Here is a 24548-nt window from a genome sequence, read left to right as displayed (position 1 = left end):
CCTTTATTGTTTTTTCATGAATTTTTGAGACAGAGTCTCACTGTCACCCAGGCTGAAGGGCAGTGGCATGATCTTGGCTCACTGCAACATTCGTCTCCCTGGCTCAAGTGTTGATGTTTCCACCTCAGCCTCCCAAGTAGCTGGAACCACAGGCATGCACCATCACGCCTGGCTTTTTTTTCTTGTAATTTTTAGTAGAGAGGGATCTCATCATATTGGTCAGGTTGGTCTTGAACTGCTGAGCTCAAGCAATCCACCTGCCTCGGCCCCCCCAATGTGCTGGGATTACACGCGTGAGCCACTGTGCCCAGCCTTTTCACGTATTTAAATCACTCGTTTGTAAGAGGTCAGAAAGGAAGAAATATGGATTACACTCAAGATACAACTGGGTTTAAGTTTTGGAGGATGGGTAGGATTTTGATGCTGACAGGAAAGGCATGAAAATTGGAGGAAACAGCAGAACCAAACATTAAAAAATCATAGGTCTCGTTGGTTTCTTTCTCAAGCTTAACTGGAGCAGACTATGTAATGGGTAGTAGTGGAGGTCAGGAAGGGAACCTGGAAATACATGCATAGAATGAGTTGGAGGATGAAACAATTTTATTTTCGTTGTAAAGACAGTCTATGTTGATCAGGCTGGTCTCATCCTCCAGCCTCGGCCGCCCAAAGTACTGGGATTACTTACAGGTGTGAGCCACCAGTACCTAGCCAAAAAGTTTTAACATGAGAGTCAAGGCCTACAGTGGCATGCTGACTAACAACTGCAGGAGCATCCAGGTAACAGCAAAAATCTTTTACTCCAATTGGGTCAATCCAGTCAACCACGTAAGAAACTCCTCACCTAGGGTCAATATGCTACTTCTGTATTTCTGCAAGCACAATCCACTGACATAAAGGCTAATGTATCATGTACATGATAAAATGTATGAAATTTGGAGCAAATGGTGAGTTGAAATAATTTACCCGTCATGTGGTGGTGGGACTATTTTGTTGTTTTTTTTCCCCCTTCCTCATGTTACCTGGTCTAAGAAGGAAAGTTTTTTGGTTTTGTTTTTGTTATGATTGTCTAACTTTTCCTAATCAAGTTGTACTTGGGTTTTTTATGCCAATGATTAACTTTGGTTTTGTATTTTAAAAAGCAAGGGATTTTCTTAATAAAATTCCATCCAGAATTTGGTTTTGCCCCTGCTGATGCTTTCATCAGGTAAAGTTGCAACTGACAAAACTAACATGACTTTATTGAAATTAAGCATTGTGAAAGAGCATCATCTTCCTTGCAAAGGAAATGAGAAAACGCATTATCTAATATCTTCCTATTGCTACCTTAATAGTTTCACCAGTTACTACTCAGAGTTTTAAAATGAGTTTATTAAAGAAGGTTCTTAGGAAGGCAACAACTTTTGTCATTAAAAAAAAGTCTTTTTTTTCATGCTGTATAATAAAGGTGATGTAAGAGGCTACAGAGTTATAAGTTTCTACTGGAATTCTCTGGTATAGCACAGTGTAGTCATTTCTGCAATTCTAGAATAAATAAAAAGTCTCTTCTATGCTTCTCTTCAAAAGCAATGAGTAACAGAAGATGGCATAAAAAAGCCATATTTTTTCTATTCATTCTGTAGTATTGGAGCCAGTATCTAGGAAACAAAAGAGAAAGTAAATTCAATTTAATTTTAAAATTAACTATTTTAAGACTATCAAAAATGTAGAACACAGGACTAATAGTGGTGGTGGCTTGAGGGGTGGGGAAGAACAGAGGGCAGGGTTAAAGAGGGAAGCTGACAATGGAAATATCTTGAGAACTTCTTTTAAGCAGATATAAAGTTGCTTAGCTCCTCATATTCATACTAGAGTAAAACCAAGTTGAACTACATTTGGTTCATGTAATTGTTATATAACACTTTTTTTCTTTTACACAGAGTCACACTGTGTTGCCCAGGCTGGAGTGCAGTGGTGTGATCTCAGCTCACTGCAGTCTCCACCTCTCAGGTTCAAGCAATTGTCCTGCCTCAGCCTCCCGAGCAGCTGGGATTACAGGCGGACGCCACCACGCCTGGCTAATTTTTCTATTTTTAGTAGAGATGGAGTTTCACCATGTTGGCCAGGCTGGTCTCGAACTCCTGGCCTCAAGTGATCTGCCCGACTTGGCCTCCCAAAGTGCTGGGATTACAGGCGTGAGCCACCACGCCTGGCCTACTGTCCCAAACCTCTAACACTGCATTTTTTTTTTTTGAGATGGAGTCTCGCGCTGTCGCCCCGGCTGGAGTGCAGTGGCGCGATCTCGGCTCACTGCAAGCTCCGCCTCCCGGGTTCACACCATTCTCCTGCCTCAGCCTCCTGAGTAGCTGGGACTACAAGCGCCCACCACCGCGCCCGGCTAATTTTTTGTATTTTTAGTAGAGACGGGGTTTCACTGTGGTCTCGATCTCCTGACCTTGTGATCCGCCCGCCTCGGCCTCCCAAAGTGCTGGGATTACAGGCGTGAGCCACCGTGCCCGGCCTCACTGCATTCTTTTCTGCAGATATAAAGTAAATGGAATACAATTTAAGCTTTCTTTGAGTCAACAATCTTCTCACTGAAGATCAATTACTACACTGTGAAGCGGGAGAAAATCCTTAAAAACTACTGCAATAAACAAGGCCGATCTGCTACTCCTCATCCACTGAAGTTTGGAAAACAATCTTGTACAGTAAAGAGCAACACACACTAAGGACTACCAGAGGGGAGCTCCTATCAGTAAAATACATACCTTTACATGGATTCTTTTGATATTATACATCAATATTTATTTTGTTCAGAGGCTTTATTTACTGACTTTTTGGTTCTCCGGTATGGTTCAAATGACTGAAACTGACACTACTAATAATCTACATCGGTTCTGTCCAATACAGTAACCACTGGCTAGCCATATGTGGCTAATTTCAAATATAGAAATGTTATGATTCAGGAAACAGCACCACCTTCACAGGACTTTTAAAAAGACCCAAATATAACACTGTTCCTTGCTGTAATGACAAAGATGTACCTGATGACTATAATAAAAAGTTACTATGCCCAAAATTCTTAGAATGATTATTCCTAGGTAACCTTCTGAACTATAACAAGTCACGAACAGTAACGTTGCTAGGTTCAGAGACTTTGTGATATCTGGAAGAGACTATTTCTTTAAAAAGGGCTGAAGGTGTAATTTTTATGTAGCCCCTAAAAATCAGGCTTAAGTGCAGGGGCTCAGGTGTGTAATCCCAGCACTTTGGGAGGCTGAGGTGGGAAGGTCGCCTGAGCCCAGGAGTTTGAGACCAGCCTGGGCAATACAGTAAGACTCTGTCTTTAAAAAAAAGAAAAAAGAAAAAAAAAATGGCTTAAGGGTAGTAAACTCAGTGAAAAATATATTTACAAATGTCTACATATACATACATTTTTGCAAAAAAACAATAGGCTATATAATATTCAATAAGGTAGTTATAACACCATCAGGTAGTGTTGTAGAGAATTTCTTCTATGTGCTTTTTTGTATTCTCTACATCTCTTCAGTGATTAGCCATTTCTTTGGAAGTGCAAAATACATAAAACAAATCCAACTCAAACAGGGAAATGGAGGGTATTACTTTCTACATTTCTTTTGCTTTTCAAAACTCCCTCTCAAAGAGCAGCAGTCTTTTCTATTCACTTTCTAGACTAGCTGCTCTTAAACACAAATGGTTCCCATTATAAAGTATATTTAAAATATACTTAGCAAAAAGGAAATAACTAATCATGAAACAGAAATTAGAGGTGTATAGCTTTTGAAACATTTAAGGACCTGAAGAAGTTTCTAGGTCTGGTGTGAAAAGTTCACTTGCACATGTCATATTTAACAGATTAGATGAATATCTACCATCATGACTCCAAAGTTCTTACGGTTAATTAAAATCCTGTTTAAAATAACTCTTTAAATCTACGGGTATCCAGCAACATAGAAACCACAGGATTGTCAAAATTCTTAAAGGTGTCTGAAAAGCCTGATAAACACTTAAAATTTGTAACGGAAATAGGGAAGAAATACTTATTAATTTGCTTATTTTTTTTCCCCACACAAATCCCATCTGTGTAAGTAGTCTATCTGTCATTTGAAATGTATCCACCTAAAGTCAGTAAGAGCCCTGTTTGAGATACATAATTCAGAATTTAGCTGAGATAGAAGCCTGGGCTGTATCTGGGAATTGATCACTGGGCCATTTTCCCCCTTAGGCTTTCCATATGGATGCAGATCTTCTAAAGGCTCATAAAAACAAGGTTTCAAGTAGATTTGCTTTCACAGAAATAAGGCAAGCACTTACTTTTACCATCACAGGCTACAATTTTCACTTTATCCACTTTAATAAGTTCTGTCACCTCTCTGAATTCAACATCATTCAATACAAAAGTCCACACATTATCGCAGAATCTGTACGTATTTAGAGAGCCCTTTAAAACAAAACATTTAGAAACCATGAAACGTTTTTTCCCCTTACATTTTTCTCCAAAGCAATTTAAGAGATCTTGGCTACCAAGAACATAATTGTTAATAAGTTTAATGCTTAAGATTTTCCTTAACTTTAATCCCAGCTACTTAAAACAAACAAACAAAAAGCCAGACAAATTTGTTAAGGGAAGAGTTCAAAAATATTTTAGTTGGCACTCTATTTTCAGTCTCCATTGCAAATTACTTACCTGAAATATAAAATAAAAACTTGCATTTGGATTTCTACTGCCCTCATGTGGCTAAATTATGAAAGTTCATTCAAATTATTATGGAAATATTTGTTAAAAGTTACATATTTTATTATGTATGTTAATTCTCCAAATGTACAAAAGCAGGGACTTCCTAGAAACACTAAATTTTAATCCTGTGACTTGCCTCAGATGCATTACTGTATTAGTCACGTCTACAACATTCATTGTCCTTAGAAACTTATAATTTATTCATACGTATTAAACATTTTTTTGAGATGGAATCTCGCTCTGTTGCCACGCTGGAGTACAGTGGCATGATCTTGGCTTACTGCAACCTCCGCCGCCCGGGTTCAAGAGATTCTCCTGCTTCAGCCTCCTGAGTAGCTGGCACTACAGGCACCTGAAACCACACCTAGCTAATTTTTGTATTTTTAGTAGAGACGGGTTTTCACCATGTTGGCCAGGATGGTCTCAAACTCTGATCTCAGGTGATACACCCACCTCAGCCTCCCAAAGTGCTGGGATTACAGGCGTGAGCCACCACGTCTGGCCTATGTAATTTTTTTTTTTTTTTTGAAACCGAGTCTTACTCTGTTGCCCAGGTTGCAGTGCAGTGGTGCGATCTTGGATCACTGCAACCTCCACCTCCCAAGTTCAAGCTATTCTCCTGCCTCAGCCTCCTGAGTAGCTGGGATTGCAGATGTACGCCACCACGCCTAGCTAACTTTTGTATTTTTAGTAGAGACAGGGTTTCACCACGCTGCCCAGGCTGGTCTCAAACTCCTGACCTCAGATGATCTGCCCGCCTTGGCCTCCCAAAGTGCCGAGATTATAGGTGTGAGTCACTGCACCACCCTATTTTAATATTTTTTAAAAATAGAGACAGGGTCTTGCTATGTTGGCCAGGCTAGTCAAACTTCTGGCCTCAAGCAATCCTCCCACCTTGGCCTCCCAAAGTGCTGGGATTACAGGTGTGAGCCACCATGCCCATGACACATTCTTCTAATTATGTTTTATGTTTTGTTTTTGTTTTTGTTTTTTTAAAATAGGAATATATACTTGAGCATCAAAAGGAAATTTTTACTTTTTTTTTTTTTGGAGATGGAGTTTCATTCTGTGGCCCAGGCTGGAGTGCAGGGGTGCAATCTCAGCTCACTGCAACCTCTGCTTCCTGGGTTCAAGTGATTCTCCTGTCTCAGCCTCCAGAGTAGCTGGGACTACAGGCGTAGGCCACCACACCTGGCTACTTCTTGTATTTTTAGTAGAGATGGGGCTTCAGCATGTTGTCCAGGCTGATCTCAAACTCTTGACCTTAGGTAATCTGCCCACCTTGGCCTCCCAAAGTGTTGGAATTACAGGCGTGAGCCACAATGCCCAGCCTATTTTTATTTTTTGGGATGGAGTCTCAGTCTGTTGCCCAGGTTGGAGTGCAGTGGCGTGAATCTGGCTCACTGCAACCTCTGTCTCCCGGGTTCAAGCGATTCTCCTGCCTCAGCCTCCCAAGTAGCTGGGATTACAGGCATCTGCCACCACGTCAGACTAATTTTTGTATTTTTAGTAGAGACAGGGTTTTGCCATGTTGCCCAGGCTGGTCTTAAACTTCTGATCTCAGGTGATCTGCCCACCTCGGCCTCCCAAAGTGCTGGGATTAAATGTGTGAGCCACCCACGCCCAGCTGGAAATTTTTAAAAAGAATGTGATGAAAGTCATGCATGGACACTAGCAGAATACAATTAAAACCCGAGATATACACATGCACACATATAGGCACACAGGAAATTTAGTATGCAACACTTAAAATGCCTAAAATCTTCAACTCAGAAACAAACCACCAAGCACAAAAATGCTCCCTGCAATATTATTATAATAGCAAAAATTGGATTCAATCTAAATAGTCTATCAAGTGAGAATGATTAAGGAAACTGATGGCCATGAATGAATGAATGTAATAAATGAATAATTACTGTGTGCTAGACTATGCTGGCCTCTGAGGATACAATGGTAAGCACAGGTCCCTGCCACTGGTGAGCTGAGTTTAGCAGGGAGATCATTCAAACAAGTAAATACATAGTATAACAGTGCTATGAAAGAGTAAGTGAGTGGGTACTGTGAGTAGAGCAAAGGCACTCAAGGGTATGGAGGACACAAGGCAGACAGCTGCTCTCAAAAAGTGAAGTTTAAGTTGAGTACTAAAGAATAAGAGTCAATGGAGAGGAGGGATAATGGAAAGGAAGACAAACACTTGGAATGGGGTGGTCAATTCCAGAAAACAGAACACATCAGGAGGTCCTAAGATAAAGAAGAAACTTGGAAAACCTTTGCCCCATCCTAATGGTACTGGGAGGTCAGTGAAAGATTTTAAGCAGAAGAGTCTGATCAGATTTGCAGTTTTGGTAATGACATAAAGAATGGATTAGACAGGAGTATGACTAAAGGAAGTAAGACCAGCTATGAAGCTGATGTCTGTTAGCTGCGTGAATCAGAGAGGTGAAAGTGGCTTTACTGCAGTAATAATAAAGGGATCAACAGAAATGGAGAGACTTTAAAAGGTAGGACCGGTAGGAATGGACAACTATAAATATGGCGGGGTTGGGGAACACAGAAATCCACGGTAACTCCCAAGTCTCTGGCTTGAATGTCAATGCATTCACAGAAAAAGCTGGTTTGGGAGTAAAGTTAAATTTTGAACTTGTTGAATTTCAGGTATATCTAAGTCATGATGTCCAATAAGTAGTTGGAGTATAGCAGAAAGCATGAGAACATGATATTCACTTTAACCAAAGCCAGAGGATTGGATGAGACCAAGGATAGTGGGGGCACTCTATAACCCTAAGAAATACCAACAACAAATGATAAGCAGAGACAGAACTACAAAGGAGTCTGAGAGTAAAAGGCCAGGGAATAGGAGAAAAGCTCACACAGTATGGTTTCAAGGGAAATAGGGGTTTTAAAAAAAGAATAATCAACAGCATTACAAATGATGCATTAGATTTAGCAAAAATAACTTGGGAACAGCAATTTCAGTGGAGTGATAAATACATGGAAAATCACCCATGATTAAGGGAAAAAGACACAAAATTGTAAACCTATAAAATATATCTGAAAATTAGATCTGCTAGTTTGCTACAGTCTGAGCCTCTGGAAAGCTAAACAGCTAGATGCCAAACTCAATGTTCATTTCCAGCATTCTGAATGTGTGTGTAATCCATGATCTTAAGAGTGTGTATATTACTGGCCAGGTGTGGTGGCTCACACCTGTAATTCCAGCACTTTGGGAGGCTGAGGTAGGAGAGTCACTGAGGTGAGGAGTTCAAGACCAGCCTGGTCAACATGGTGAAACCCCTACATAAATATAAAAATAAGGCAGGTATGATGGTGGGTGCCTGTAATCCCAGCTACTTGGGAGGTTGAGGTTGGAGAATCGCTTGAACCTGGGAGGTGGGTGTCACAGTGAGGTGAGATCACGCCATTGCACTCCACCTTGAGTGACAGAGTAAGACTCCATCTTAAAAAAGAAAAAAAAAAAGAAGTGTGTATATTACTTTCTTTTTTTGAGACCGAGTCTTGCTGTGTTGCCCAGGCTGGAGTGCAGTGGTGCGATCTCGGCTTACTGCAACCTCCACCGCCTGGGTTCAAGTGATTCTCCTGCCTTGGCCTCCGAATAGCTGGGACTACAGGCATGTACCACCACCACACCCAGCTAATTTTTGTATTTTTAGTAGACACGGGGTTTCACCATGTTGGTCAGGCTGGTCTTGAACTCCTGACCTCAGGTGGTCTGCCTGCCTTGGCCTTCCAAAGTGCTGGGATTACAGGCATGAACCACTGTGCCTTGCCTTACTTTCTCTTTTACAAAATGTGTAGTCTTTTATCCCTCGCCACCCTCCTACCCTTTCCCCAAAGTTCGTTCGCAAAGTCGTATCATTCTTATGCCTTTGTGTCCTCATAGCTTAGCTTGCAGTAAATTACTTTCATTTGATAATGTTATGTAAATAATTTAAAGCAAGTCATTGGGATTTATGAGCCAGTATGTGAGTATTCACTTTCAAATATAAATAAAGCATTTTAGATGTAGACTGGAGTGAAAAATCTTACATATCATATGCTGAAATTCCATTAGTTGCAGTGTAAGTTTATATACTTCATTTATTTTACTGCAAAAATAAAACGCTACAAATCTTGAAAGATATTAAATAAAAGTTATTAAATGCCTTCCAATTGTAGATAAAAATTAAGTTGACAATATCAAAGAGCACATTAGCTAGGTAACTTTTGAGCTAACAAATGTTTTTAAAAAGTTAAATGTAAGAGATTAATCTTTTTAGAATAATTTGAACTAGAATCTCTAACATGAAATAAGCTTTAAATCTTTTTAGAATAATTTGAACTAGAATCTCTAACATGAAATAAGCTTTTCTGTATACAATTTTTAGTTATTTAAATATCTTGCTTTTTTACTCTCTTCATTTGAAAGTCAGAATCCATTCAGTATCTCTAGTATAAAAACTACGTTTATATATGTATATAGTATATATACACATATAGTCTATAATTATGTAATTACAAACATTATATAATATATACATGTCTTTCAGTTTATATGTGCATATATTATATAATTATAAATATTATATAATTTATATGTGTTTATACATATATACATACATAAAGTTTTTTTTTTTGAGGCAGGGTCTAGCTGTGTCACCCAGGCTGAAAGGAAATGGCATGATCATGGCTCACTGCAGCCACAACCTCCTGGGCTCAAGCCACCCTATCACCTCAGCCTCCCAAGTAGCTAGGACTATGGGCACACACCATCACACCCAGCTACTTTATTTATTTGTTTGTTCGTAGGGACAGGGTTTCACTGTATTTCGCAGACTGGTCTTGAACTGCCCTCAACTGATCCTCCTGCTTTGGCCTCCCAACCCGCTGGGATTACAGGCTTGAGCTGCCTGATAATTATAATTTTCAAAGTAAAATTTTGAATTCTTTAAATTCAAAAAGTTCCTTCTATAAGTAGATATTTGGCTTTGGTCAAATATTACTTTTAACACTTAATCATTTGGCCAAATTGTATCTTCAATGCACTTTTAATAAATACATTTTTGGTTTTACATGTATCCACAACTGGGCAACAAGTTTTTGGGGTTTTTTTTTTTTTTGAGATGCAGTCTCATTCTGTCGCCCAGGCTAGAGTGCAGTGGTGTGATATTGGCTCACTGCAACCTCCGCCTCCTGGATTCAAGCGATTCTCCTGCCTCAGCCTTCCAAGTAGCTGGGACTACACGCGTGCACCACCACGTCCGGCTCATTTTAATAGAGACGAGGCTTCACTGTGTTGGCCAGGCTGGTCTCAAATTCCTGACCTCAAGTGATCTGCTCGCCTCAGCCTCCCAAAGTGCTGGGGTTACAGGGCATGAGCCACCGTGCCCAGCCTAAAAGAACACCTTAAAAGTTATATAATAAATGTTTGTTACAGAAACATCAAAAAACAGTGAAAAGCAAACCTTCAGTTTTGTTAGAAGGGCTATTTTTCTTATCACTAAATCTTATTTTTTGGGGATATGGCATTCAATCTTTCAATGCTTGTTTAATTACTGTCAACACTATAAAGTTTAAATCTTTTAAACTTTAAATTTTAAACTTTAAAATTTTAAACACTATAAAAATCTTTTAATGCTTGTTTAATTACTGTCAACACTATAAAGTTTAAGTAACCATTACTTTTATCTATGGGAATATGTTCTCCCAAAAACATACAATGGCTCCTTAAAAGCCTACTTATGGCTGTGTGGGGTGGCTCACACCTGTAATTCCAGCATTTTGAGAGGCCGAGGCGGGCGGATCATGAGGTCAGGAGTTCGAGACCAGCCTGGCCAACATGGTGAAACCCCATCTCTACTAAAAATACAAAAACTAGCCGGGCGTTGTGGCACGCACCTATAATCCCAGCTATTCAGGTGGCTGAGGCAGAAGAATCGCTTGAACCCAGGAGGCAGAGGTTGCAGTGAGCCGAGATTGCACCACTGCATTCCAGCCTGGGTAACAGAACAAGACTTCGTCTCAAAAAAAAACAGAAAACAAAATAAAAGCCTAGTTATACATACTACTTCAATCTGAATTTTCTCCCTAAAAATTAATTCAGTTCAAGCTCCATGGTACATATATTTAGGTTTTTTAACTAATAAATTAAAACATATAAATGATTAAAACCTTAGCTCTCATACTTAAGAGGATTTTCTCCTATAATACTCTACTAAATAATTTCACTTATATGGAACCCATAAAAGGATTTAAAACAAAAACAATTTAACATGCTATATAGAACTATTTTTGTAAAGGATGCTTCTCACTGCTAGGTCAGCAAATTATAAACGAAAAATATATACTTAAATTTGATCTAGCAAAATGGCTCTGAAAATTAGATATTTCTAACTATTATCTCTTTTGTCTCAGCCATATGCTACACTAAGCTAAACAGAATGTCATTTGCAAACATTCTGGACTTAAAATGGATCAAGTTGGCTATAACCCAGGAGTAGGGTGATAAAAGCCTGAGCTAGAATAGCAGCAGCAGGAAAATAAAACGGAAGAATGGAAAAGTTCTGATCAAGGCTGACAGCAATTATATATATAGCTTTTGGAAAACAGACAAAACTTACAAAACACTGTGCAAGATAAATGTAAATGTCAAATTACTTTAACTGTAGCTAAAGAAATCCAAACTAGAAACCTACAATAATGCACCTAGAAGATGACTAGTTAGGCGTTGTGAACTACATTGCCTCTGATAAGCAGTCCACCAAATTTCTTACTAGAGCAAAATTTATGTATTAACATAGATCATCTGGGCAGACTTCTGCATATGGGTATATTAAAAAAACCAAACTAATTTTGGCAGAATCATTACTGTTAAAAATTCATGGATCCACTGGTCAAATTATAGTCTTGAAGGCATATTTTACTCCAGATAATTTTTTGGCACATGAAACTGATACATGAGACTTATTTAAGTCAAATGGGGTTTTGTCTATCTTGTTCATCTCTGAGTATCTAGAACATGCCTGGTATGTTATCTTTTCATCTCTGTGTATCTAGAGCGTGCCTGGTATGTTAATAGACACTCAAACTGTTTATTGAATGTTTAAGTACCAAATAAAGTAGGCAGATGTTAATTAATGATCAAATTTTGGTTGTTAACCATATTTTAACCTTCTTTTGACCATATTTATATAGGTTATGCCTTATAATACAATATAAGCATAGTTAGATAAGTAATAACCAAACATCATCATATACTATATGAGTCCATCAATACCATAATGTGGTAAAATTCTTTCTGTTGCACCATGACTCTTTCAATGGGCCCTTAATCTGAAGTTATCAGGAAATTGAGAGAGATAATTTTATCCAGCTTTGGATTACTACTATTCAAAGTATAAGTGACTCAAGTGAGACCAAGCTACCAGAATGGACTGTTATCTATCACTAGAGATCAGGTTTTTTATCAGCCAAGTTACCTAAGAGTAGGAGGGAGGCAACATGAAGTTTCTAGAAATAACTCTACTTCCCTGGAATGGGGAAAGGCCAGAGTTTGAAAACCATAACAGAACCTTGGGGATTACTCTGCCACTTACCTTTAATCCTGCAGATAATATTTCAGGTGTTTGGAATCTCAGTAACTCTTCAGGGAAGGTAGCCAAACATACAAAGGCTGATTTATGAAACAATGAAATAAAAATCTAAAAACATCTCTGTATCTCACATTAAGTGGACCAACTTAGTGTAATATATAGTTGATTGAAAAGTATAATTTAGTTATTATAAAACAAGTTCCAAAAACTGATTAAAGCCACCTCTTCCTATGATTAACAAATACGTAGGGGTCCTTAAAAAAACCCCACTGTTTTACCAACCATTGGTATAGGCTTCTAGATTCAGGAAAATATCCTTACCCTGAAATTGACTCTGTTCCTGACCCTCTGAGCCAATGCTGAATTTATAGCCTTATCAAACTGAAGTAGAACTTGAAGGGCAAGTTGGGGGGTGATCTGTTGAGACTGAGAAAAGGTAAAGGTCATAAATCCGCTTAGGGAAGAACATTAAAGACAAAGTAAATAAAAATATACAAATTATCATCTAAAATTTAACTGAGGTTAACCAAAGCCTCTAAACTAGAATTCCTTTATCTCCTTTGCCATAACTGATGAAGCAGCAAAGCTTGACGATATCTTTTGTACTATCTCGACACAAACAATCTTGAAAAGAAAACACGCAGTGATGTTACAAAGCCAGAACAAAACTTTGTCTTTTTTTTTTTTTTTTCCTTTTTTGTGAGACGGAGTTTTGCTCTTGATGCCCAGGCTAGAGTGCAGTGGCGTGATCTCGGCTCACCACAACCTCTGCCTCCCGGGTTCGAGCGATTCTCCTGCCTCAGTCTCCCAAGGAGCTGGGATTACAGGTGTGCGCCACCACACCTGGCTAATTTTGTATTTTTAGTAGAGACAGGGTTTCTCCACATTGGTCAGTCTGGTCTCTAACTCTCGACCTCAGGTAATCCACCTGACTTGGGCTCCCAAAGTGCTGGGATTACAGGCGTGAGCCACTGTGCCCAGTCGGAAATACTTAATATGTTTTTATTTGGGAGAATTATATAGAAGGGTTAATTTTCTCAAAATTGAAATATAAATTCAGACTTGTAAATCTCAGAAGACTTTATTAAACTGGATAAAATTACCTTAAAGCTAAAAAGAATTATGACTTTCTTCCCTAAATTTGAGAAGGGGGAAACCAACAGTCTCAATTTTTATGTAGAACAAAAATTTCTGAAGATTTAACTTTATGTATTTAGAGGCAGGGTCTTGCTCTGTCACCAAGGCTGGAGTGCAGTGGTACCATCATAGCGCACTTAAGCCTCAAACTCTTGGGTTCAAGAGTTTACTCAGCCTCCTGAGTAACTGGGACTATAGGCATGCGCAACCACACCAAACTAAGTTTTTTATTTTTTGTGGAGATGGGTGGTGGCTATGTTGCCTAAGCTGCTCTCAAACTTCTGGCCTCAAGCGATCCTTCCACCTTGTCCTCCTAAAGTGCTGGGATTAGAGGTGTGAAACACTGCACATACCCAGATTTAGTTATATTTAATGATACCATTCAATCATATTTTGTGTCCTGTTGTCAGGACAGTGTAATAAACAAGAATTTGAGGTTATTTGATCAGTGTTACTGACTTGCTGGGTTAAACAGTCCAAGATATTTTACCTCATATCTCTTTGCTTAAGTGATATGACAAGAATTACTGTAAACCCATCTAGATAAAAGTGTTCGATTTTTAATTCAGTCTCCCACCTGTATGAGCTCATCTAGGCTCTCCTGAAGACTGTTTCCCAAAGTGGTATTTCTGTATAACTGATATGCCATGGCTTAGGAGGAAGAATTTGCTTTTCTTATTCAAGCTTGCATTGATGTCCTAAAAATTTAATATAAAATTGTTAAAAAAGATCATACTGTAACATCATAAATTATGTATATAATATCATCTACTTCAAATATTCTAATATAGAACTAGGAGAATGCTTAGAGGTTGCAAATTACTATATAATCATTTTAGAATTACAAGGAATAGCTACAAATGATTTTCCAGTTTTTTTCCCTGTGATTTTGACATAGGCATTCATACTCCTTTATGCAGTATAGATGTTACATTTATTAAAAAAGTCTTTTCCATTTCCTTTAAATATCTGCCTTCTGACTTAGTCTAGAATTTTCCATGTACTATCCTTTCTACCTGCTGTCAAGTCACTGGTAAAATCTGCAGCTCATATTTGCATGTCTGCCCCTTTATTTTCCTGTTCTCTCTAAATTCAGTATTCACAGAGTGCCTACCAAGAGGATGGCACTGTGACAGGTTCCAGAGAGAAGATGATGATTAAAGACATGCTCCCAAATCCTAAAAATTTATACGCTAAAGAATGTAACATACATACGAAAAGATTCAATTCAGTATAAGAACTGTGATAAAGATACAAAGCATACCATAGAGGCTGCCTGTAGACTGAGCTGGCTCAGAAAAGCTTCCAAGTTCCTTAAGCTAGACTTTAGCCAAGCAGAGAAGGGAAGTCATTCCAGAGGCTGACAGAATAGAATAAGTAAAGCCATGGAAGGATGAAATGTTTGTAGGGAAAAACATAAACTGTTCTACATTATCAGGGCATAAGTATGAACAGGGAGTGGCAGGAGATGAAGCTGAAAGAGACAGCATAGATGGAATTGTTTGGCAGGATGGGAGCAAAGAGTGGGGAGCCACTGAAGCATTTTAGTCAGGAAAGGTCAGACAGCTGGGCTTGAGTGCGAGATTTAGAAACAGATGAGGGATGGGGGCTTGAAAAGGGTGGCAGCAGTACAGAGTAAATAAACATTTACTGAGCTTCCACTACACGTCAGGTGTAAGATCTTGACCTCATGGCATTTTCAGTCTGGAGATGGATGGGGGAAAATACATTTGAGAAGCAATCATCAGGTAAAACTCAGCAAAAATAATGGGCAGCCATCAGTCCTTACATTTCATACCTTGCTAGCATTGGATACAACAGATCACTTCTGCCTTCTTGAAACATATCTTTGGCTTTGAGACACTACTCTCAGTTCTCTCATGCCACTGGATACCACTGTATTTATTTTCTTTTGCTGGTTCCTCCTCAGCTCCCTGACTTCTAACTGTTGAACTGCCCTAAGTTTTCTTGGGTCCTCTATACTCCACATACTTTACTCCCTTAGTTACCTCATCCACACTTACGGCTTTAAATACTATGTACTATCTGGGGATGACTCCCAAATTTGTATCTCCAGCCCTCAATTCTTCCTTTGTACCCATATATAAAACTGCCTGCTTGACATTGGATAAAAGTATCAAGTAGGTAGCTCAAATTCAATTTGTCAAAAACCATGTTCCTGATGCTACTCTTGCAAATATGCTCTGTCCTCAGTCTTACCTCAATAAACAGTAAATCTAGTCTTTCTGTAACAGCTCAAAAACCTTAGAGTCAAGAGTAACTTCTTTCTTTCTTACTTGGCATCCATCAGCCAACCTTTCAGCTCTTCCTTCTAACTATAGCCAGAATCTGAGAGCTTCTACCATCTTCAATGCTATTACCCTAAGTCACCATCATCTGTCACCAAAGTTAATGTGATAACTCATGGTCTCCTTATTTCCACTCTTGCCTATCCCAACCCCACCCTCATAGCAGCCACACTAAGACTTTAAAACATAAGGCAAATCACATCACTGGTCTATTCAAAACCACCAATGGCAGCATCCCATCTCACTGAAAACCAGAGTCCCTGGTTTGGAAGGCCTATGTGATTTGGGCCCCCCAATACCTACTTCCCTATCTTCACCCACTCACCCTCCCACTCTGCTGTGGTCATAATGGTCCCCTGCTGTTCTTTGACATGAGAAGCATGATCCTGCTTGAAGGCCTTTGTGGTGGTGGTTCTTTCTCCTGACACTATTCTTCCCAGATACCTGCATAGTTCACTCCCTCATTTGATTCAGATCTCTGGGTCAAACATTACCTCATCAGAAAGGCCTTCTATAATCAACCTATAAGAAATAATTACCTCCCTTCTTCCTCACACTGCTTTATTTTCATTCATACCCATAACTGAAGCTGACATATATACGCTTATTCTGTCTCCATCTACTAAAATAGATGACCCAGTGAAGACAGGGACTTTTGTTCAGTTACATATTTACCAACTAGAACAACATATGTAGTATGCATTATTTGTTGAGTGAATTATTTGGTAGTATGTCAGAGTGCTAATATATTAGAAATATCTGAGTACGACACAAAGTATTCCACTTTACTGAGGAAACCGAAGCAGTAACTTCCAGACTCACAGACACATCCAGCTACCTACCAATAGCTATACAGGTTGAGCATTCCTTATCTGAAATGCTGGGGACCTGAAGTGTTTTGGATTTTAGAATATCTGCAGCGTATATACTTATGCGTTGAGTACCCCAAATTCAAGCTCTGGAATGCTCCAAGAGCATTTCCTTTCAGTGTCATGTCGGTGCTCAAAATTTTGGATTTTGGAGCATTTTGGATTTGGGAAGCCCAACCTGTACCCATATACTCTGCCTTCCTGTCACTATAGTTGAACTTTATACCTATATTTCTCTAAATCCAATCCTTCTACCTTTGTATTAGGCATTGTCTTCTAGTTCACTCAAGGGTATTGTTCTGACAATTCAGTTGTTACTTCTCTCCCTCACCTTCAAATTTTCCCTCTCTGTGGATCATTTCCATTAGCAAACAAACAGGTGGCTACTTCTTCCACCTTAAAAAGTAAAACAAAACAAAAAGCCCTGAACCCACATCCCCTGCCAGCTACACCCTATTTCTCAGTTCCCCTTTGCAGCAAAATCCCTTAGTTTTGTCTGTATTCACTGTCTCCCAATTCCTTTTTTCCCATCTTCTCTTAAGCTCATTTTTGCCTCTAGCACTCTAAGGAAACAGGTTGGGGAAGGTCATCAGTGGCACTGCTAAAGCTAGTTCTCTAGCCTCCATCAGAATATTGGACACACCTGAGTACTCCCTCCTCTTTCGTAAAGGATCTTAGCTTGGTTTATGGGACACTGCCCTTTTTGGATTGTCCTAACTCACAAGTTCATCCTTCTTAATATTGTTTGCTGGTTGATCCCATTTTCCCTAAACTCTTAATATCACAGGACACAGTCCTTGGTCCTCTGCTGCTTTCTGTCTACACCCATTCCTTACTGATAACATTTATTCTCATGGTTTAAATACCACCGTTGATCATCCCCAAATTCATACAGCATTGAACTTCTTACTCCTGGATCTAGCTGCCTACTCAACATCTCTACTTGTTACCTTTTGCATCGTGGCTTAAATAACTCCATACTTCTACAAGCTTGGACAAACCTTTGAAGTCATCCTCCACTTCCTCTATCTCACTCACCATATCTAATTCCTAGCAAATCCTGTAAGGCCTACCTTCAAAATGCAATCAGAATCCAGCCATTTCTCACCATCTCCACGGTTTATCACCCTGGCCTGGGCCACTCTCGTCGTCATCTGGATTACTGCAAAAATCTCCTAAATGATTTCCCGGCTTCTACACTCACCCCTACACTCTAATCACAACTCACAGCCGCCAGGGTGATCTTCTAAAACTTCAGTTAGAACACACCTCTCCTCTATTCAAAATCTCCCATGGCTTCTATCGGCCTTTACAATGATCCGGCTACCCATGATCTCTGACTTTATCTTCTTGTCCCTCCACCCCCAAAACTCTTGCTCATCCCTCTCCAGATACACTGGCTTCCTTGCTATTCCTCAAACATGACAGGCCTAAAAGCCTTTGTATTGGTTTTCTCTCTGCCTGAACGCTCTTCCTGGTATTTACTTAGCTAATTTTCTTAATTCCTTCAAGTCTTTGCTCAAATAACACCTACTAAATGAGGCTTAAACTAACCACCATCGTCTTTAAAATACCAGTTCCCACCTCCACTCTGGAACTTTCCCGTACTCCTTTATCTTTCTTTTTTTTTGATGGCACCATCACCTTCTAACACCATTATATATTTATTTTACATTTATTTTCTGCACCCACTAATAAAATGTAAGCTCCATGAGGGCAAAGCTTTTTCTTTTGTTCATTTAAGTAAACTAGGCGTCTAGAACAGTACCTGGCACACAATGGGAGCCAAAAAACAAAAACAAAAAAATCTGTTCAATAAACGAAGGCAGACAGCAGTAAGTATAATATGTGTGTGGGAGGGGAGAGGGGGTTAAAAAGGGCAAGAAGTCCCAACAGAGAGATAAAAACTTTGCAAAGTAGGAATACAGAATCGTCCATCGCGTCCCATTTGACAAATTTAAGAGTTTATCTAGAAAACAGCTATGCGTTATTTAAACGTTTGTTAAAACTACTGATTTCAGTGTCCTTACATTCTTTAAAAATTCCTTGCGAAGTGTTCTAATCTTTTAGACGTGGTATCAGCCACAGAAATTTATTGTTCCCTTCTTGTTTTGCAGTTCAGAAAATTTTAAGTCTCCAAATTGGGAAGTAATTCGTCCTAGCATTTTTTGATTAAACCACCCAGTTTAAAATTCGTTCCTTTTGTCGGAGTTCGCACGAAGAAAGTTGGAAGGCAGACTTCAAACAACAAGCTATAAAGCACAGGAAGGGGACATTTAAAAAATGCTCTCCGAAATTCGGCAAAACCCACAGGGCGCTACTGGATGCTTTAAGACATTCACCTGGCTGAAAACACGGCGGTGGGCTGAGGACCTCTCCCAGGTGGGTTCTGTGGGCGCCCCTTGGACGACGAGCCTCCCGCGCGGGACGCGACCTTCCCCGCCGCCTCGCCGCCCTTCTCCGGTGCCGGCCGCGGGGCCTTGCAGGCAACGGTCGGTAACGGGCCGATCCCAGGAGCGAACGGCCCTCAGAGACTACCCGACCAACGCACCCAGACTCCGACGGGGCGGCAGGAAGCGCGGCCCTGCTTCCCTCCCTAACCCTGCCCTCCCTAACCCACTACCTGTGGGGAAGGCGCTTCCCGCCGCGGAGCGGAAAGAAGCCGCCACGAGCCTGGCAGGAGGTTCCTACTTCCCCGACCACCTCTCCAGCCGCCGCAGAAACCGCAGAACTGGGTGGCCGACCCGGAAGTGCTAGCGGAACCTGGAAGTGACACCCGCCAGGGGGCCGGGAGCCCCGCCCAGCCCTGCTCTCGCCCGCCACTCAAGCCTTGTCAGGGAAGGGCGTGGAGATGGAAGGAGGGGCGTTGGGCTGGAGCTTCAAGCCTTAAAGTGGTGGACAGGCGCACTGCTCGAGTAATTCACCAGGTTTACTAAATCGTTCCTAAGGGACTTATAATTTTTAGAGACTAATCTTCTCCACTGTTAGATGCACAATTTAAGAAATGTAGGGCATTCATATTTTCATGCCGGAAGAGTGTTCAGGGTAACACTGTTGAAGACCTCGCAGACGAATTCTGAAAAGATTATAGCAGCGGCCGGGCGCGGTGGCGCACGCCTGTAATCCCAGCACTTTGGGAGGCTGAGGCGGGTGGATTACCCGGAGGTCAGGAGAGTTCGCGACCAGCCTAACATGGTGAAACCCCCCCCTCTACTAAATACAAAAAAATTATCCGGGCGTGGTGGCGCATGCCTGTAATCCGAGCTACTTGGGAGGCTGAGACAGGAGAATCGCTTGTACCTGGGAAGTGGAGGTTGCAATCAGCTGAGATCGCGCCACTGCACTCCAGCCTGGGAAACGAGAGCGAAACTCCGTCTCAAAAAAAAAAAAAAAAAAAAAAAAAAATTATAGCAGGGCATCTTCTTTACCCCTCGAAACAGGGCTGCAATCCATTTAGTCAGGCAAAGCTTTTAGTCTGTGACTGGTTCATAAATAACTTAATTTGGGAGAAGTTATATTTAACATTTGCATCTAATATGCAAGAGAAATACTTCAATATGAATTTCGAGTTTGCAAAATCACAAATTAGGTGTCAGGGTGCATGGTACACTGGCTTAAATGCAGCAGTAATGTGTAGAGCAGTTTATCCTACAAAATAGCTGAATAGTGATTCGAGTACATGCAAAAAAAAAAAAACCCCAGAAAACATTTATCAAGTGTTATCAGCTGGAACCTCTCAGCAGGTCTATGAACTAAACCAGTTCTTATTTAAGCCATGTTTTCATTTCAAGCCACTCATGGTTTCATCCTTGGCTTCCCCATTAATTTAAAAAAATTCTCAACTATGAAACACAAAGTTTCACTATTGTTTTTATATTAAAATAAAGCAGGCTGGGCCAGGCGCGGTGGCTCACGCCTGTAATTTCTGCACTTTTGGGGGGCCGAGGCGGACATCATGAGGTCAGGAGAGGGAGACCATCCTGGCTAACATGGTGAAACCCGTCTCTACTAAAAAAAATACAGAAAGTTAGCCGGGCGTGGTCGCGGGCGCCTGTAGTCCTAGCTAAGCGGGAGGCTGAGGCAGGAGAATGGGGTGAACTTGGGAGGCGGAGCTTGCAGTGAGCCAAGATGGCGCCACTGCACTCCAGCCTGGGTGACAGAGCGAGACTCGGTCTCAAAAATAAAATAAATAAATAAATAAATAAATAAATAAATAAATAAATAAATAAAGCAGGCTGAACTCTCTAATCCCCAAAGAATAGAAGCACTCAGACTACAGAAAGGGAACCAAGTGTAGAGGTCTGAAATTATTTAAGAGGTTTATAGGATAATTCAAAGCAAAAATTTAGTAGCATAATGAAAGAAAAATGTGATAAAAAGACAAAGACGAACGTTCCAATTAATTTATTTAAATTCATTAATGTTGCAAAAAATAATGATGTGCAACAAATCAAGACACAAGTTATATTCCTAACAGGTCAAAGAAAATATTACATCTCCTTAGAAAATCATGACCAACTATAGTATTTCTTACAGGGACCACATTAATATCTTGCACACACAGACATCAGAACTGAATTTCTCACAATGTAAAATGACAGTACTAGGCTGGGCAACATCATCCTAAGAGTAGGAAAACATCACAGTACATTAATTTTGTCTAAATGACAGCAATGAACTTGTGGTAACAAAAGTATTTTTGAAATAGATATCAAAGTGCGTTAAGGTCTTAACAAACTCTGAATTGTGTTCTGTGCGAATAGTGCTCCAAGGGCTGTGCAAGTCAGTGGCCCTGAACACCATCAATATTTACTAGTTAGGTTTACACAAATAAACAAGCAACTGTTAAAGGGACATTAAACTTTACAAAGTCCACATACAAAAAGTGCTGTGTAGAAGCTGATGAATGTTATTTTCCAAGTTCCTCCTTCGCCAAACTGCATAAAAATTTCCAAGTTCCTCCTTAGCCAAACTGCGTACAAATTTCAAAATGCAAATGTTTTAACTTCTTGTAGGATGTCTTAGAATCATATTTTATTCTAAGACATCCTACAAGCCTAATATCATTAATTTGAAAGCACAAAATCATTTTCATTTGGTGCTTAAGTGCTTTATGTGAACTTTTCAAAGCATTTTACTTAGTTCTCAAAACATAAGTAGGTCTACTATAAATTGTTGCAACATACTGTTATATTTAAATTTTATCGTCACTCCTTACTGTTAAACATGCCATACTACTTTAATTTCAATTATCATTTAGAACTTCACAGGAAAGTTACATAACTGGGTCTCACCACTGATCTGATTCTAAATTCATTCAGAATCTCAAGAAGGGCAGAGGGGGATGCTTGCCAGGTAATTCTTTTGTATTAGCTTAGAACATTGAGTAGATAATACCCCACTTCCGTCACCAGTTGGCCTTCCCATTCAAGTCTAAGTTCTTGACTCTTTCTCCCAGCAACTCAAACTACACACTTCCTATGACCTATGACAAGACAGACTCTTTAACAGCAAAATAGGCCTAACTTGTAAGTACATACATTAATACCTTTTACTCTATCCCGCTCAGATTTGTGGTCCATTTCTCAAATGTCCATACAGGATTAGAGGAAAAAACAGGCATGAAAACAAAATAGAATGGTGTAGCAATCTCTATTTTCAGCTTATCTCCTACTCCCGTTTGCTTGAGCAAGTTTAACACTTCTCTGCATATAACATGGGAAAAGGAAGGATGAACCTACTGTCACATCTCTACCAACCTCATCAGGAAACTGGCCTGTTCTATCTGGTATGTCCTAATGCTAATTTATCACTTTAAGAAATATAAAAAGCCACTTCTGTATAAAACACATTTCCAAATTCCCTGAGCATTCACATAAACGGCCAAATAGAAAAGTTATACAGTCTTTTTAAAAGGCCTCTATCAAAAAGCAGATCTCTTACCTTTTTAAATTCTGGAATTATGGTTGAAAAAATTCTAGCTACAGATACATGCTTGCCAATCAGCATATTTCAGTATTCAGTGCACTTACTAGTGATGTCCATTTTGGAAGAGTAAATCAATGTTCAGCAAGAGTGAAATATGAAAAGGACACAAGTGGCCAGGCGCGGTGGCTCACACCTGTAATCCCAGCATTTGGGAGGCTGAGGCAGGCAGATAGCGAGGTCAGGAGTTCAAGACCAGCCTAGCATGGTGAAACCCCGTCTCTACTAAAAATACAAAAATGAGCCAGGCATGGTGGCGTGTGCCTGTAATCCCAGCTACTCAGGAGGCTGAGGCAGGAGAAATGCTTGAACCCAGGAGGCAGAGGTTGCAGTGAGCCAAGATCGTGCCACTGCACTCCAGATTGGGTGATGGAGTGAGACTCTGTCTCAAAAAAAAAAAAAAAAAAAAAAAAAAAAAAAAAAAAAAGGACACACATACAGTGGCATATTAGGTGACAGCTATGTCTTTATCCCTTTATAAAGGTTTGCTTTCTCTTACTTCCTAGTTTTATCACTTTCCAATGACTCTGCTAGACCCTACTTAGAATCATATTTCTGCATATCTCCCTCTGAGTTAGACTGTTAAGCTTAAATTGTGGGGTGAATAGAACATCTTCCCTTGGTGCTTAAGAGTATGATCAAGCAGAACACAGAATCAAATTATTTCACATGAAAAACTTCTGACTAAAAAAGGGGCACTTAGAGCCTAGTGACAGAAACATCAAAATAAGCCAGTTAAATTAGATCCACGATCCCAACAGAAAGATAAAAAGTACAATCACATATACTTTCACCTCAGTCAGTAATGGGAAATTAAAATGGAATAATATGGGAAAATGTTGCATAGCTATAGATTAGAAACAACAGACTTAGTAAGTGCTCTTCCTCTAACCCACTAGTTACGATTTTAAATCTTATAAAACATTTATTGTGGGTACATCTCTATACCAGATTCCATTCAGGTGTAGGTTAAAGCAGGTATCCATTTAGTTTACTGATTCACAGCACCTCATTTTCATTATGTCCCAGGTGTTATCACTGTTGTCTCTGAATTTTAATGGTTAACAGAACAGTCTTCTACTTTAAAAAAAAAAACTCAGAAAAACATCACTTTTGCAACACTTATCTACCGTTAGGAGCAATGACTGCAAAATCAAAAATCAAAATAACGCAAAAAAGAGTTGAAGTTATTCTTCGTATTTTTTAAACTGAAGAACCAAGTACTTAATGTGGTAGAAAACCACCTATTAAAAACCTCAGCCCATTCTGAGCAACGTAAAGATGTATAGATGAAAGACTACGTTAAATCGTCTACCAATAAAGAATCTAATGACAAATTCAATACAATTGTTTATACATAATCCTCATATGGTAAATTCAGAAGGAATGCCTAACTTGTTATTGTTAGTTTGCTTCTTCAACAAAAAGTGTTCCTAAGATGTGAGCAAGCAGTAATGGTTTTGGCTCAATTCACTGTAATGACATTAGTTCAGGATCTGCCAAGAGCTGCTGGATCCAGGTTAAGTCAGGAGGCTGCTGAGGAATGTTTCATCCTGGGAATCCTCCAGCATCTCTCTCTTAGAACTGGTTTTAAGTTAGCATGCCAAATTTATGACTGAGGAGGACAAAAAGTATAGGAAAGTTCCCTTTTGTAACAGAAGGCTTATAAGTACATGAGAATGGTAACAGCCACATGTGTGTTCAATCTAGGATAGAATAAATCCTAAAAAGTTAGCTCACATCCACTTCAATTTTGCTACCCTAGACCACTGTTTTGCAAAATACCTTACAGGAAGGGTTGAAGAGTAGCCATGACCTTCAAATTTGGCAGGTATTATGTTTATCAGCTGTATATGAGTCTTTCAAGTATATGACACAGTATTAGATCAATCTGTTGTTTTAGAAATAATTTTGTCGGTAA

General features: G+C 39.7%; 1 protein-coding gene across 4 annotated transcripts; it reads right to left on the bottom strand.

Annotated features, from left to right (window-relative positions):
- Positions 1 to 1347: 1347 nt before the first annotated feature.
- Positions 1348 to 19392, bottom strand: LOC116275813 (transcription initiation factor IIA subunit 2). 4 transcript variants are annotated; one of them, XM_031668588.1, is made up of 6 exons: positions 19266 to 19377; positions 18673 to 18894; positions 14042 to 14162; positions 12649 to 12753; positions 4315 to 4441; positions 1348 to 1634 (listed from the first exon to the last, which is right to left on the bottom strand). In XM_031668588.1, exons 3-6 carry the CDS (start codon positions 14111 to 14113, stop codon positions 1609 to 1611), a joined length of 330 nt encoding a protein of 109 aa, XP_031524448.1. In that variant the 5' UTR covers positions 14114 to 14162; positions 18673 to 18894; positions 19266 to 19377; the 3' UTR covers positions 1348 to 1608. The 4 variants fall into 4 exon arrangements, with proteins under 4 accessions (XP_031524448.1, XP_031524449.1, XP_031524447.1 ...); XM_031668589.1 differs by lacking the exon at positions 19266 to 19377 and adding an exon at positions 18985 to 19098; XM_031668587.1 differs by lacking the exon at positions 18673 to 18894 and having other exon boundaries at positions 19266 to 19392.
- Positions 19393 to 24548: the final 5156 nt, after the last annotated feature.

This window comes from Papio anubis, chromosome 7 (assembly GCF_008728515.1).
Source record: "Papio anubis isolate 15944 chromosome 7, Panubis1.0, whole genome shotgun sequence".
NCBI lineage: Eukaryota > Metazoa > Chordata > Mammalia > Primates > Cercopithecidae > Papio > Papio anubis.
Note: the sequence above shows the minus strand (reverse complement) of the source record. Positions and strands in the feature narration are given on the sequence as shown.

Excerpts from the sequence above, each read along its gene's own strand:
- LOC116275813 (XM_031668587.1), bottom strand. The coding sequence starts at position 14,113 with ATGGCATATCAGTTATACAGAAATACCACTTTGGGAAACAGTCTTCAG. Across the intron at positions 4,442-12,648 it reads GGAACAGAGTCAATTTCAGG|GGCTCTCTAAATACGTACAG; the intron begins GTAAGGATATTT and ends TTTGTTTTAAAG. Across the intron at positions 1,635-4,314 it reads TGTAGCCTGTGATGGTAAAA|ATACTGGCTCCAATACTACA; the intron begins GTAAGTGCTTGC and ends TTTGTTTCCTAG.